The sequence below is a fragment of the Urtica dioica genome, chromosome 5 (assembly GCF_054948205.1).
Source record: "Urtica dioica subsp. dioica isolate 48M chromosome 5, U.dioica_male_clone48M_v1_H2, whole genome shotgun sequence".
NCBI classification, from domain to species: Eukaryota; Viridiplantae; Streptophyta; class Magnoliopsida; order Rosales; family Urticaceae; genus Urtica; species Urtica dioica.
Genome location: NC_142760.1, coordinates 19,315,897 through 19,330,482, shown reverse-complemented (window position 1 = coordinate 19,330,482; position 14,586 = coordinate 19,315,897). Strand labels below are relative to the sequence as shown.

Genomic DNA, 14,586 nt, shown 5'->3' with positions numbered 1-14,586 from the left:
TTTTTCTTTTGTTACTAACAATATCTTGCGGCAACCATGTCTAACAACGGCGACGCAGATGAGGGAATTCCAGACCGGAGGCTGATGATGCAAGCAATGATAGGAGAGATGAGAAGGATGATGAGGGAAGAGTTGGAACCACTACGAGAACGTGTTGAGAGAGTGGAGGAAGGCCAACAACCGCCCAACAGAGGAAGACGAAGACAGCCAAGGGAGGAGACAGAAGATGAGATGGAGAATGATTTTGAAGAGGAGGACTATAGGGGAGGAGGACGAAACGAGAGAAGGTTCGAAAGAAGACAAGGAGGAAGGGACAGAGAAGACGGAGGAATTGGTGGCATCAAGCAGAAGATTCCAACATTCCAAGGGAAAAGTGACCCGGACGCCTACTTTGAATGGGAGACCAAAGCCCAGTTTGTGTTCAACTGCTACAACTACACCGAACGCAAGAAGGTAATACTTGCTGCCGCTGAATTCACTGATTATGCTATTGTTTGGTGGGATCAGCTGGTGACGAGTAGGCAACGGGATGGAGAGGAGCCGATAGAGACTTGGGATGAGATGAAGGCCATCATGAGGAAGAGATTCGTGCCTCGCCACTATTACAGAGAGCTCTACCAGAAGCTTCAGCGCCTACGGCAAGGCACTCGCAGTGTTGAGGAGTACTACCGGGAAATGGAGGTTGCCATGATCCGAGCAAACATCGAGGAAGATCGCGAGTCTACCATGGCCAGATTTATCAACGGGCTGAACCCTGACATAGCGGACAAGGTGGAGTTGCAGCATTATGTCGAGATGGAGGATTTGGTTCACTTGGCCGTCAAGATTGAGAAGCAACTCAAGACGAGGGGTAGCATGCGGGGAAACCGATTCTCAGACCAACCTGCATGGAAGAAGACCTTCAACCGAGACGAGAAGAGCAGTTTCAAACCACGAGGGGACGTAGCCAAGCCAAGCACTTCCACGGCCCCAACCACATCTAGTCCTGGTCCCAGTGCTCAAAAGAAACCGGAGACGTCATTTCAGCGAAATCGTGATATCAAGTGCTTCAAGTGCCAGGGAGTTGGTCACTTCGCAAATCAATGCCCGAATAAGAGGAGCATGACGATTCTTCCGACCGGAGAGATGGTTACCGACGATGAAGAGGAAGATCAAGAGTGTACCGGCGAAGAGTCAGACGAGGAAATTGAGGCACCAGCAGAGCTCGTGTTGGTCTCTCGACGAACTATGAACGCACAGGTCGTACGAGATGATGAGGAGCAGCGTGAAAACATCTTTCACACCAGATGCCATATTGGTGAGAAGGTGTTCAGCGTTATCGTCGATGGAGGGAGTTGTACGAACATAGCCAGCGTTGCTGTAGTGAAGAAGCTTGGACTTCCCACGACAAACCACCCTCGTCCTTACAAGCTTCAGTGGTTTAATGATGGTGAAGAGGTACGTGTCTACAAACAAGTCCTTATCAGTTTCCGGATTGGCAGCTATGAGGACTCGGTGCTCTGTGACGTGGCACCGATGGACGCGGGGCATATACTTTTGGGGCGGCCGTGGCAATTCGATCGGAGGGTGACTCATGACGGCTACACCAACAAGTACTCCCTCCGGCACAAGAATCGTACCATCACCCTCGCCCCCCTGACTCCAAAGCAAGTTCATGAAGATCAAGTAAGGATGCAACAAGAGAGGGAAAGGTTTAGGGCCCTAGAGAAGGGAAAAGAACCAAGGGATGAGGTAAAAACAGAGAGAAAAAAAGAGAGAGTCCCAGAGAGAAAACCCGAGAGAGAAGTGGGGAGTGAAAGAAAGGATGGGGTCATGAAAAACAAAATCGGTGAGAGAAAACAAAACAACTTCTTTGCGGGAAAGAGTGATGTGAGGAAAGCCTTCTTTGCCAAACAGCCGATGATTTTACTTGTGTACAAGGAGGCTGCCTTATTCACTAACCAACATGGCGAGGTTCTACCTACTGCCATTGTTTCTCTTTTGCAGGAGTTCAAGGACGTTGTTGTTCGAGACATGCCAACAGGACTACCACCGATTCGGGGGATTGAGCACCAGATTGACCTTGTACCCGGGGCCTCGCTTCCAAACAGACCGGCCTACCGAACCAACCCTGAGGAAACGAAGGAGTTGCAACGGCAAGTCGAGGAGCTTTTGTCAAAGGGGTACATTAGAGAGAGCATGAGCCCTTGCGCCGTACCAGTTCTATTGGTTCCAAAGAAGGATGGCTCTCAGAGGATGTGTGTGGATTGCCGAGCCATCAACAACATCACGGTCAGGTATCGATTTCCCATTCCTAGATTGGATGATATGCTAGATGAATTACATGGTGTGTGTGTTTTCTCTAAAATTGATTTAAAGAGTGGGTACCACCAGATTAGAATGAAAGAGGGGGATGAATGGAAAACCGCTTTTAAAACTAAACTTGGGTTGTATGAATGGTTAGTGATGCCTTTTGGTTTGACTAATGCACCTAGCACATTTATGCGACTTATGAATCATGTTTTGCGTTCATTCATTGGTAAATTTGTGGTGGTATACTTTGATGATATTTTGATTTATAGCAAGACCTTGGATGATCATGTCTTACACTTGCGTGAGGTTTTTATTGTACTCAAACGTGAACAGTTATTTGCTAACCTTGACAAGTGCACCTTTTGCACCGATCACGTTGTTTTCTTGGGTTTTGTTGTAAGTTCAAAAGGAGTGCAGGTAGATGAGGAAAAAGTGAAGGCTATTCAGGAGTGGCCGACACCGACAAATGCAGCTCAAGTACGGAGTTTTCATGGCTTAGCGAGCTTCTATAGGCGCTTTGTCAGAGATTTTAGCACGATCGCTGCCCCGCTCACGGAGGTGAAGAAGAAACATGTGGCGTTCGCATGGGGGCAAGCACAAGAGGAGGCGTTCACCGCAATCAAAGAGAAATTAGTCAACCCTCCTTGTCTCGCATTACTTAACTTCGATAAACCATTCGAGGTGGATTGTGATGCGTCCGGCGTGGGAATCGGAGCAGTTCTCATGCAAGACCGACGGCCGATTGCGTATTTCAGCGAAAAACTGAGTGGGGCCACCCTTAACTACCCCACTTACGACAAGGAGATGTACGCATTGATTCGAGCTTTAGAGACTTGGCAGCACTATCTTTTGCCAAGAGTGTTCGTGGTCCACACCGACCATGAGTCACTCAAGTACTTAAAGGGACAACAAAAGCTCAACAAACGACATGCGCAATGGATGGAGTTCATCGAGCCGTTTCCATATGTCATCAAGTACAAACAAGGTAAGGAGAATGTGGTAGCCGATGCCCTTTCTCGGAGGTACGTTTTACTTGCCACTTTAGATACTAAACTGCTTGGTTTTGAACATATCAAAGAGTTGTACCCAGAAGACCGAGAGTTTAGTGAGATATCTGCGAAGTGTGAAAAGATAGCATCGGGAGATTACTTTAGGCATGATGGATTTTTGTTCAGATTGGGTAGACTTTGTGTGCCTAGTTGTTCTCTTCGGGAGTTGCTAGTTAGGGAAGCTCATGGTGGGGGCCTGATGGGACATTTTGGGATAGCTAAAACTCTAGGAGTGATCCAAGAGCACTTTTATTGGCCTCGCATGAAGCGTGATGTAGAGAGGATTTGTGGTAATTGTGTCACCTGTAGGAAAGCTAAGTCGAAAGTTCAATCACACGGTATGTATACACCTTTGCCTATTCCTAGCTCACCTTGGGTAGATATATCTATGGATTTTGTGTTAGGCTTGCCTAGGGCTAAGCGAGGTCGTGATTCTGTTTTTGTAGTGGTTGATAGGTTTTCAAAGATGGCACATTTTATCCTATGTCACAAAACCGATGATGCTTCTAATGTTGCTGATCTATTCTTTCGAGAGATTGTTAGGTTGCATGGCATGCCTAGGACGATTGTCTCGGATAGGGATACCAAGTTCTTAAGTTACTTTTGGAAGACCTTATGGGCTAAGTAGGGTACTAGGTTGTTGTTTTCGACTACTTGTCACCCCCAAACTGATGGTCAGACCGAAGTAGTTAATAGGACCTTGTCGACTTTGTTGAGGGCAATAATTAAGAAGAATATCAAAACTTGGGAAGATTGTTTACCACATGTTGAGTTTGCTTATAACCGCGCTATTCATTCATCTACTAAGTTCTCACCCTTTGAGATTGTCTATGGTTTTAACCCACTAACGCCGTTGGATTTATCTCCTATTCCTATGTCTGAGCATGTGAATTTAGATGGTGAACAGAAAGCAAAGCTTGTTAAGCAGAGTCACGAGAGGGCACGACTCAACATTGAGCGAAGAACGAAGCAGTATGCGCAGCAAGCCAACAAGGGCCGCAAGAGAGTGATTTTCGAACCTGGTGATTGGGTCTGGTTACATATGCGCAAGGAGCGTTTTCCAGAGCAACGCAAGTCCAAACTACAGCCGCGTGGCGATGGACCTTTTCAAGTTATTCCCAGGATCAACGATAATGCCTACAAATTGGATCTTCCAGGTGAGTATAATGTTAGTGCTACATTCAATGTGACTGACTTGTCTCCTTTTGATGCAGATCATGATTTGAGGGCAAATCCTTTTCAAGACGAGGGGAATGATGAGGACATGCCCCAAAAGGAGCCGCAAGCAAATTACCAAGTGCCGGAAGGACCCGTGACGAGAGCTCGAGCGAGGAGATTCAAGGAGGAGCTTAACAATCTGATCATCAAGCTCCAAGATGAGGAAGGGGACGAGCTCGCAAAGGAGAAAATTCAAGGAAGCCAAGAAACACCAATGAAGAACGTTATTTGGGCTGAATTGAATTAGTCGGACTATTACTATTTTTCTATTTTCAGTTTATGATATTTGGGCCAAGACATGTTATTTAAAAGCCCGTATGGTTTGTATTGGGCTGGTCCTTTGTTTTTATGTTATTATTGCTTAAATAAGGCTAAATGGGCTGACTAGGTTATGGGGCCCATGGAGCTACGAATTTGACCTATGTAAACTCTATAAATTAAGCCTTAGGCTGAATGGAAAAACACACAATTTGAATTTCGAGTTAAACACTTCCTGTGAGGATTTCATTCTCTCTTTGGTTCGTTTAGAACTATTCGAGTCTCTTACAAAGCGGTGCGTGTAGGAGTTCGAGCCCGACTCATCAGACGGCCATTCACATCCGTCCGTGGCGTCATTCGATCCACCATCGTTCCTAAATTGTAGACGATCCGTCGCTGTGCTATTGGGGTATCGGGTCTCGGAGCTTAGTCGGCCGAGGTTCGTATCAAAACCAGGGAGAGTTCTGCGCTCTGGTACCAAATGACGCGGTGCTCGCTGCGAGGAACACGATTTCCAACGAAAGGATCGTTTTCTCCACAAGTTTGGTGACTCCGCGACCCAACGCCTATAGAGACACAAACCTTGGAATAATGAAGACGCAACAGACAATGGTGAAAGATCGTTTGATAAGTCGGGGATTGAATGACGCCACGATCAGATGCGAAAGACCTATTGATAAGTCAATTTGAACGCCACAAGACTCGTCTTGATAAGTTCGATAAAAGTTCATATAGAACTCAAGAGAAGACTCTCATTTTTTTTTTATCAAAACCTGGATCCTTTCTCATTAAAATGAAGATGAATTTATAGGCCTGAAACAACCCTTCATGCTAGGAAAATCAAAAGCCTCATTCGAATCCATAAACACAATGAAAAACGAAATTATAACCCCCTTAGTAATCAGACCACATAATGACAACTCTTAAACTCAATAAATACAACATTTTGAATTCAGCCTACTAATAAAACGAAAATAAACAATTACCATTTGTTTCAACCAACTAAAAGATACCGATTTAAGGTGAAACTTCATAAGAATCCCAAAACTCATGCCCATTTATAATCTGATGTAGAATAAAACGTTTTTTGCTTCTTAACCATCTCTTCAATTGCTTGGATGATGAATTAACTATTTTGCTTCTGGAAGCGTAGATCAGCCAATGCCAAGATTTATACTTTTTCCATTCGTCTTGGCTTAAACCATGAAAGTCTTCATTGAAGTCTTGAAGTCTTGTATTTGGAATTGGCTCGTTGACATGTCTTGGTGTAGATGCTGCCCTTATCATATCATACTCTCTCTCTTGGAAAAGATTTGTCCTCAAATCTTGCATGTTGTTTGCAGCGATTGGGGATATCTTGAACTCCTTTGATTGAGAGGAAATTACTTCATCCTCCAGGCTCTTGTTCTCTTCAAAATCATTACCTTCAGAGTCTGGAACTTCTAAGTTTACTTTAATAGGCTCTTCGTTCAGCGTAGTCACATAATCCTTCTCCGTGGGCATTTTCATTTCTTTAACAACTTCAACACGCTGAACAAGTTCTTCCTTGTCTTCTTGTTCAGTCGGTTGTTCCAACATGGCGTAGATGTTTTCCATTAAAAAAATCCACTCTTGACCTCCTTTTCTTTTCTATCAGACTTCTTGGTTGTAATTTTTCTTCAACTTGATCTAATCTCTTCACAAGCTTTCTCGTTTCTTTTGAAACCATATCCTTCATTTCACTCAAAACCTTATCAAAATCCATTTTCTTTTAAAAAAACTATTAACAATCACTCATAAAAACCTGGGAGAGTTCTGCGCTCTGGTACCAAATGACGCGGTGCTCGCTGCGAGGAACACGATTTCCAACGAAAGGATCGTTTTCTCCACAAGTTTGGTGACTCCGCGACCCAACGCCTATTGAGACGCAAACCTTGGAATAATGCAGACGCCTCAGACAATGGTGAAAGATCGTTTGATAAGTCGTGGATTGAATGACGCCACGATCGGATGCGAAAGACCTATTGATAAGTCAATTTGAACGCCACAAGACTCGTCTTGATAAGTTCGATAAAAGTTCATATAGAACTCAAGAGAAGACTCTCATTTTTTTTTAATCAAAACCTGGATCCTTTCTCATTAAAATGAAGATGAATTTATAGGCATGAAACAACCCTTCATGCTAGGAAAACGAAAAGCCTCATTTGAATCCATAAACACAATGAAAAATGAAATTATAACCCCCATAGTAATCAGACCACATAATGACACCTCTTAAACCCAATAAATACAACATTTTGAATTCAGCCTACTAATAAAACGAAAATAAACAATTACCATTTGTTTCAGCCAACTAAAAGATACCGATTTAAGGTGAAACTTCATAAGAATCCCAAAACTCATGCCCATTTATAATCTGATGTAGAATAAAACGTTTTTGGCTTCTTAACCATCTCTTCAATTGCTTGGATGATGAATTAACCAATTTGCTTCTGGAAGCGTAGTGATCCATGCCAAGATTTATACTTTTTCCATTCGTCTTGGGACAAACCATGAAAGTCTTCATTGAAGTCTTGTATTTGGAATTGGCTCGTTGACATGTCTTGGTGTAGACGCTGCCCTTATCATATCATACTCTCTCTCTTGGAAACGATTTGTCCTCAAATCTTGCATGTTGTTTGCAGCGATTGGGGATATCTTGAACTCCTTTGATTGAGAAGAAATTATTTCGTCCTCCAGGCTCTTGTTCTCTTCAAAATCATTAACTTCAGAGTCTGGAACTTCCTAAGTTTACTTTAATAGGCTCTTCGTTCAGCGTAGTCACATAATCCTTCTCCGTGGGCTTTTTCATTTCTTTAACAACTTCAACACGCTGAACAAGTTCTTCCTTGTCTTCTTGTTCAGTCGGTTGTTCCAACATGGCGTAGATGTTTTCCATTAAAAAAATCCACTCTAACTTCCTTTTCTTTTGAATCAGACTTCTTGGTTGTAATTTTTCTTCAACTTGATCTAATCTCTTCACAAGCTTTCTTGTTTCTTTTGAAACCATATCCTTCATTTCACTCAAAACCTTATCAAAATCCATTTTCTTTTAATAAAACTATTAACAATCACTCATAAGAACCTGGGAGAGTTCTGCGCTCTGGTACCAAATGACGCGGTGCTCGCTGCGAGGAACACGATTTCCAACGAAAGGATCGTTTTCTCCACAAGTTTGGTGACTCCGCGACCCAACGCCTATAGAGACACAAACCTTGGAATAATGAAGACGCAACAGACAATGGTGAAAGATCGTTTGATAAGTCGGGGATTGAATGACGCCACGATCAGATGCGAAAGACCTATTGATAAGTCAATTTGAACGCCACAAGACTCGTCTTGATAAGTTCGATAAAAGTTCATATAGAACTCAAGAGAAGACTCTCATTTTTTTTTTATCAAAACCTGGATCCTTTCTCATTAAAATGAAGATGAATTTATAGGCCTGAAACAACCCTTCATGCTAGGAAAACCAAAAGCCTCATTCGAATCCATAAACACAATGAAAAACGAAATTATAACCCCTTTAGTAATCAGACCACATATTGACAACTCTTAAACTCAATAAATACAACATTTTGAATTCAGCCTACTAATAAAACGAAAATAAACAATTACCATTTGTTTCAACCAACTAAAAGATACCGATTTAACGTGAAACTTCATAAGAATCCCAAAACTCATGCCCATTTATAATCTGATGTAGTATAAAACGTTTTTGGCTTCTTAACCATCTCTTCAATTGCTTGGATGATGAATTAACCAATTTGCTTCTGGAAGCGTAGTGATCCATGACAAGATTTATACTTTTTCCATTCGTCTTGGGACAAACCATGAAAGTCTTCATTGAAGTCTTGAAGTCTTGTATTTGGAATTGGCTCGTTGACATGTCTTGGTGTAGACGCTGCCCTTATCATATCATACTCTCTCTCTTGGAAACGATTTGTCCTCAAATCTTGCATGTTGTTTGCAGCGATTGGGGATATCTTGAACTCCTTTGATTGAGAAGAAATTATTTCGTCCTCCAGGCTCTTGTTCTCTTCAAAATCATTAACTTCAGAGTCTGGAACTTCCTAAGTTTACTTTAATAGGCTCTTCGTTCAGCGTAGTCACATAATCCTTCTCCGTGGGCTTTTTCATTTCTTTAACAACTTCAACACGCTGAACAAGTTCTTCCTTGTCTTCTTGTTCAGTCGGTTGGTCCAACATGGCGTAGATGTTTTCCATTAAAAAAATCCACTCTAACTTCCTTTTCTTTTGAATCAGACTTCTTGGTTGTAATTTTTCTTCAACTTGATCTAATCTCTTCACAAGCTTTCTTGTTTCTTTTGAAACCATATCCTTCATTTCACTCAAAACCTTATCAAAATCCATTTTCTTTTAATAAAACTATTAACAATCACTCATAAAAACCTGGGAGAGTTCTGCGCTCTGGTACCAAATGACGCGGTGCTCGCTGCGAGGAACACGATTTCCAACGAAAGGATCGTTTTCTCCACAAGTTTGGTGACTCCGCGACCCAACGCCTATAGAGACACAAACCTTGGAATAATGAAGACGCAACAGACAATGGTGAAAGATCGTTTGATAAGTCGGGGATTGAATGACGCCACGATCAGATGCGAAAGACCTATTGATAAGTCAATTTGAACGCCACAAGACTCGTCTTGATAAGTTCGATAAAAGTTCATATAGAACTCAAGAGAAGACACTGATTTTTTTTTTATCAAAACCTGGATCCTTTCTCATTAAAATGAAGATGAATTTATAGGCCTGAAACAACCCTTCATGCTAGGAAAACGAAAAGCCTCATTCGAATCCATAAACACAATGAAAAACGAAATTATAACCTCCTTAGTAATCAGACCACATATTGACAACTCTTAAACTCAATAAATACAACATTTTGAATTCAGCCTACTAATAAAACGAAAATAAACAATTACCATTTGTTTCAACCAACTAAAAGATACCGATTTAAGGTGAAAATTCATAAGAATCCCAAAACTCATGCCCATTTATAATCTGATGTAGAATAAAACGTTTTTTGCTTCTTAACCATCTCTTCAATTGCTTGGATGATGAATTAACTGCTTCTGGAAGCGTAGATCAGCCAATGCCAAGATTTATATTTTTTCCATTCGTCTTGGCTTAAACCATGAAAGTCTTCATTGAAGTCTTGAAGTCTTGTATTTGGAATTGGCTTGTTGACATGTCTTGGTGTAGATGCTGCCCTTGTCATATCATACTCTCTCTCTTGGAAAAGATTTGTCCTCAAATCTTGCATGTTGTTTGCAGCGATTGGGGATATCTTGAACTCCTTTGATTGAGAGGAAATTACTTCATCCTCCAGGCTCTTGTTCTCTTCAAAATCATTACCTTCAGAGTCTGGAACTTCTAAGTTTACTTTAATAGGCTCTTCGTTCAGCGTAGTCACATAATCCTTCTCCGTGGGCTTTTTCATTTCTTTAACAACTTCAACACGCTGAACAAGTTCTTCCTTGTCTTCTTGTTCAGTCGGTTGTTCCAACATGGCGTAGATGGTTTCCATAAAAAAATCCACTCTGACCTCCTTTTCTTTTCTATCAGACTTCTTGGTTGTAATTTTTCTTCAACTTGATCTAATCTCTTCACAAGCTTTCTCGTTTCTTTTGAAACCATATCCTTCATTTAACTCAAAACCTTATCAAAATCCATTTTCTTTTAATAAAACTATTAACAATCACTCATAAAAACCTGGGAGAGTTCTGCGCTCTGGTACCAAATGACGCGGTGCTCGCTGCGAGGAACACGATTTCCAACGAAAGGATCGTTTTCTCCACAAGTTTGGTGACTCCGCGACCCAACGCCTATTGAAACGCAAACCTTGGAATAATGCAGACGCCTCAGACAATGGTGAAAGATCGTTTGATAAGTCGGGGATTGAATGACGCCACGATCAGATGCGAAAGACCTATTGATAAGTCAATTTGAACGCCACAAGACTCGTCTTGATAAGTTCGATAAAAGTTCATATAGAACTCAAGAGAAGACTCTCATTTTTTTTTTATCAAAACCTGGATCCTTTCTCATTAAAATGAAGATGAATTTATAGGCATGAAACAACCCTTCATGCTAGGAAAACGAAAAGCCTCATTTGAATCCATAAACACAATGAAAAACGAAATTATAACCCCCATAGTAATCAGACCACATAATGACACCTCTTAAACCCAATAAATACAACACTTTGAATTCAGCCTACTAATAAAACGAAAATAAACAATTACCATTTGTTTCAGCCAACTAAAAGATACCGATTTAAGGTGAAACTTCATAAGAATCCCAAAACTCATGCCCATTTATAATCTGATGTAGAATAAAACGTTTTTGGCTTCTTAACCATTTCTTCAATTGCTTGGATGATTGCTGTACAAAACCGAACCGAAAATCGGATAAAACCGATATCCAAACCGAACCAAAACCGAAATTTGGAGCCACGTCAACTAACCGAAATTCGGATTCGGATAACCGATCCGGTTTACAAAACTGGACCGTATATCGGATTTGATTTTGAGAAAATCTGGATATCGGTTATTTAACAGATTTTTTAATTAAAAATAAATATATATTTAAAAAAATACTTCACCTAATTTTGAGAGAGACCTAGCGTTTTTATTTTTTAGAATACATGGATGAAGTGGAAGCACTAAATGATTCTAAGCAAGTTGTTTCGGGTAAGATAATTAATATTTTGATATTTTATTTGACATATTCATTTGTTGTTTGTTTATTAAAACAAATTTATTTTAAATTTATGTCATTATTATTAATAGATGATGGTCAAGCTGTCATAGAAGAACAAACTTCTCATATATTAACTTCTACTGCTACTACAACTTGATTATGTGATCTATAAAGGTAACGTACAAATTCAATTGTTGTATGGTTTATTATGATCATTAGGTTTGTAATTTTAATTTTATCTTATGATATTTACATGTGCAGGTAGTTGGAGACGAGTGTCCTTTTGAATTTTATTTTTTTTTTACTCAGTTTTATATTATGTATTGTAATTTTGGAGCTTTATAAGAGTCGTTTGTACTCGTTTTTTGAATTTTTACAAACTGGATTTGGATTTTAGAAACTAGATATCCATTTTATTAAACTGGATATTAAACTGGATCTGAAATTACAAATTGGATAACCGAATTTTAAAAATTGGATACTGGATTGGATACTAGATTTAAGAAACCAGATAACCGAATATTCGGATAACCGAATTTCGGTTTTACACTAAATTGGACCGGATACTGGACCGAATTTTTAAAAACCAAAAATTCGGATTCGGATACTAAAAATGTCAAAAACCGAACCGAACCGATCCAGTTTCACCCCTAGAATTAACCAATTTGCTTCTGGAAGCGTAGATCAGCCCATGCCAAGATTTATACTTTTTCCATTCGTCTTGGGTTAAACCATGAAAGTCTTCATTGAAGTCTTGTATTTGGAATTGGCTCGTTGACATGTCTTGGTGTAGACGCTGCCCTTATCATATCATACTCTCTCTCTTGGAAACGATTTGTCCTCAAATCTTGCATGTTGTTTGCAGCGATTGGGGATATCTTGAACTCCTTTGATTGAGAAGAAATTATTTCGTCCTCCAGGCTCTTGTTCTCTTCAAAATCATTAACTTCAGAGTCTGGAACTTCCTAAGTTTACTTTAATAGGCTCTTCGTTCAGCGTAGTCACATAATCCTTCTCTGTGGGCTTTTTCATTTCTTTAACAACTTCAACACGCTGAACAAGTTCTTCCTTGTCTTCTTGTTCAGTCGGTTGTTCCAACATGGAGTAGATGGTTTCCATAAAAAAATCCACTCTGACCTCCTTTTCTTTTCTATCAGACTTCTTGGTTGTAATTTTTCTTCAACTTGATCTAATCTCTTCACAAGCTTTCTCGTTTCTTTTGAAACCATATCCTTCATTTAACTCAAAACCTTATCCAAATCCATTTTCTTTTAATAAAACTATTAACAATCACTCATAAAAACCTGGGAGAGTTCTGCGCTCTGGTACCAAATGACGCGGTGCTCGCTGCGAGGAACACGATTTCCAACGAAAGGATCGTTTTCTCCACAAGTTTGGTGACTCCGCGACCCAACGCCTATAGAGACGCAAACCTTGGAATAATGAAGACGCCTCAGACAATGGTGAAAGATCGTTTGATAAGTCGTGGATTGAATGACGCCACGATCGGATGCGAAAGACCCATTGATAAGTCAATTTGAACGCCACAAGACTCGTCTTGATAAGTTCGATAAAAGTTCATATAGAACTCAAGAGAAGACTCTCATTTTTTTTAATCAAAACCTGGATCCTTTCTCGTTAAAATGAAGATGAATTTATAGGCATGAAACAACCCTTCATGCTAGGAAAACGAAAAGCCTCATTTGAATCCATAAACACAATGAAAAACGAAATTATAACCCCCATAGTAATCAGACCACATAATGACACCTCTTAAACCCAATAAATACAACATTTTGAATTCAGCCTACTAATAAAACAAAAATAAACAATTACCATTTGTTTCAGCCAACTAAAAGATACCGATTTAAGGTGAAACTTCATAAGAATCCCAAAACTCATGCCCATTTATAATCTGATGTAGAATAAAACGTTTTTGGCTTCTTAACCATTTCTTCAATTGCTTGGATGATGAATTAACCATTTTGCTTCTGGAAGCGTAGATCAGCCCATGCCAAGATTTATACTTTTTCCATTCGTCTTGGGTTAAACCATGAAAGTCTTCATTGAAGTCTTGTATTTGGAATTGGCTCGTTGACATGTCTTGGTGTAGACGCTGCCCTTATCATATCATACTCTCTCTCTTGGAAACGATTTGTCCTCAAATCTTGCATGTTGTTTGCAGCGATTGGGGATATCTTGAACTCCTTTGATTGAGAAGAAATTATTTCGTCCTCCAGGCTCTTGTTCTCTTCAAAATCATTAACTTCAGAGTCTGGAACTTCCTAAGTTTACTTTAATAGGCTCTTCGTTCAGCGTAGTCACATAATCCTTCTCCGTGGGCTTTTTCATTTCTTTAACAACTTCAACACGCTGAACAAGTTCTTCCTTGTCTTCTTGTTCAGTCGGTTGTTCCAACATGGCGTAGATGGTTTCCATAAAAAAATCCACTCTGACCTCCTTTTCTTTTCTATCAGACTTCTTGGTTGTAATTTTTCTTCAACTTGATCTAATCTCTTCACAAGCTTTCTCGTTTCTTTTGAAACCATATCCTTCATTTAACTCAAAACCTTATCAAAATCCATTTTCTTTTAATAAAACTATTAACAATCACTCATAAAAACCTGGGAGAGTTCTGCGCTCTGGTACCAAATGACGCGGTGCTCGCTGCGAGGAACACGATTTCCAACGAAAGGATCGTTTTCTCCACAAGTTTGGTGACTCCGCTACCCAACGCCTATTGAGACGCAAACCTTGGAATAATGCAGACGCCTCAGACAATGGTGAAAGATCGTTTGATAAGTCGGGGATTGAATGACGCCACGATCAGATGCGAAAGACCTATTGATAAGTCAATTTGAACGCAACAAGACTCGTCTTGATAAGTTCGATAAAAGTTCATATAGAACTCAAGAGAAGACTCACATTTTTTTTTTATCAAAACCTGGATCCTTTCTCATTAAAATGAAGATGAATTTATAGGCCTGAAACAACCCTTCATGCTAGGAAAACCAAAAGCCTCATT

The 14,586-nt window shown here is 40.2% G+C and overlaps 1 protein-coding gene across 1 annotated transcript; it reads left to right on the top strand.

The window, feature by feature from the left end:
* The first annotated feature begins 231 nt into the window (after positions 1-231).
* Positions 232-4,567, top strand: LOC149397583 (uncharacterized). Its single transcript, XM_089614271.1, has 5 exons — positions 232-807; positions 1,306-1,731; positions 2,710-3,185; positions 4,393-4,498; positions 4,556-4,567. The coding sequence occupies exons 1-5, from the start codon at positions 232-234 to the stop codon at positions 4,565-4,567; spliced, it is 1,596 nt and encodes a 531-aa protein (XP_089470397.1).
* Positions 4,568-14,586: the final 10,019 nt, after the last annotated feature.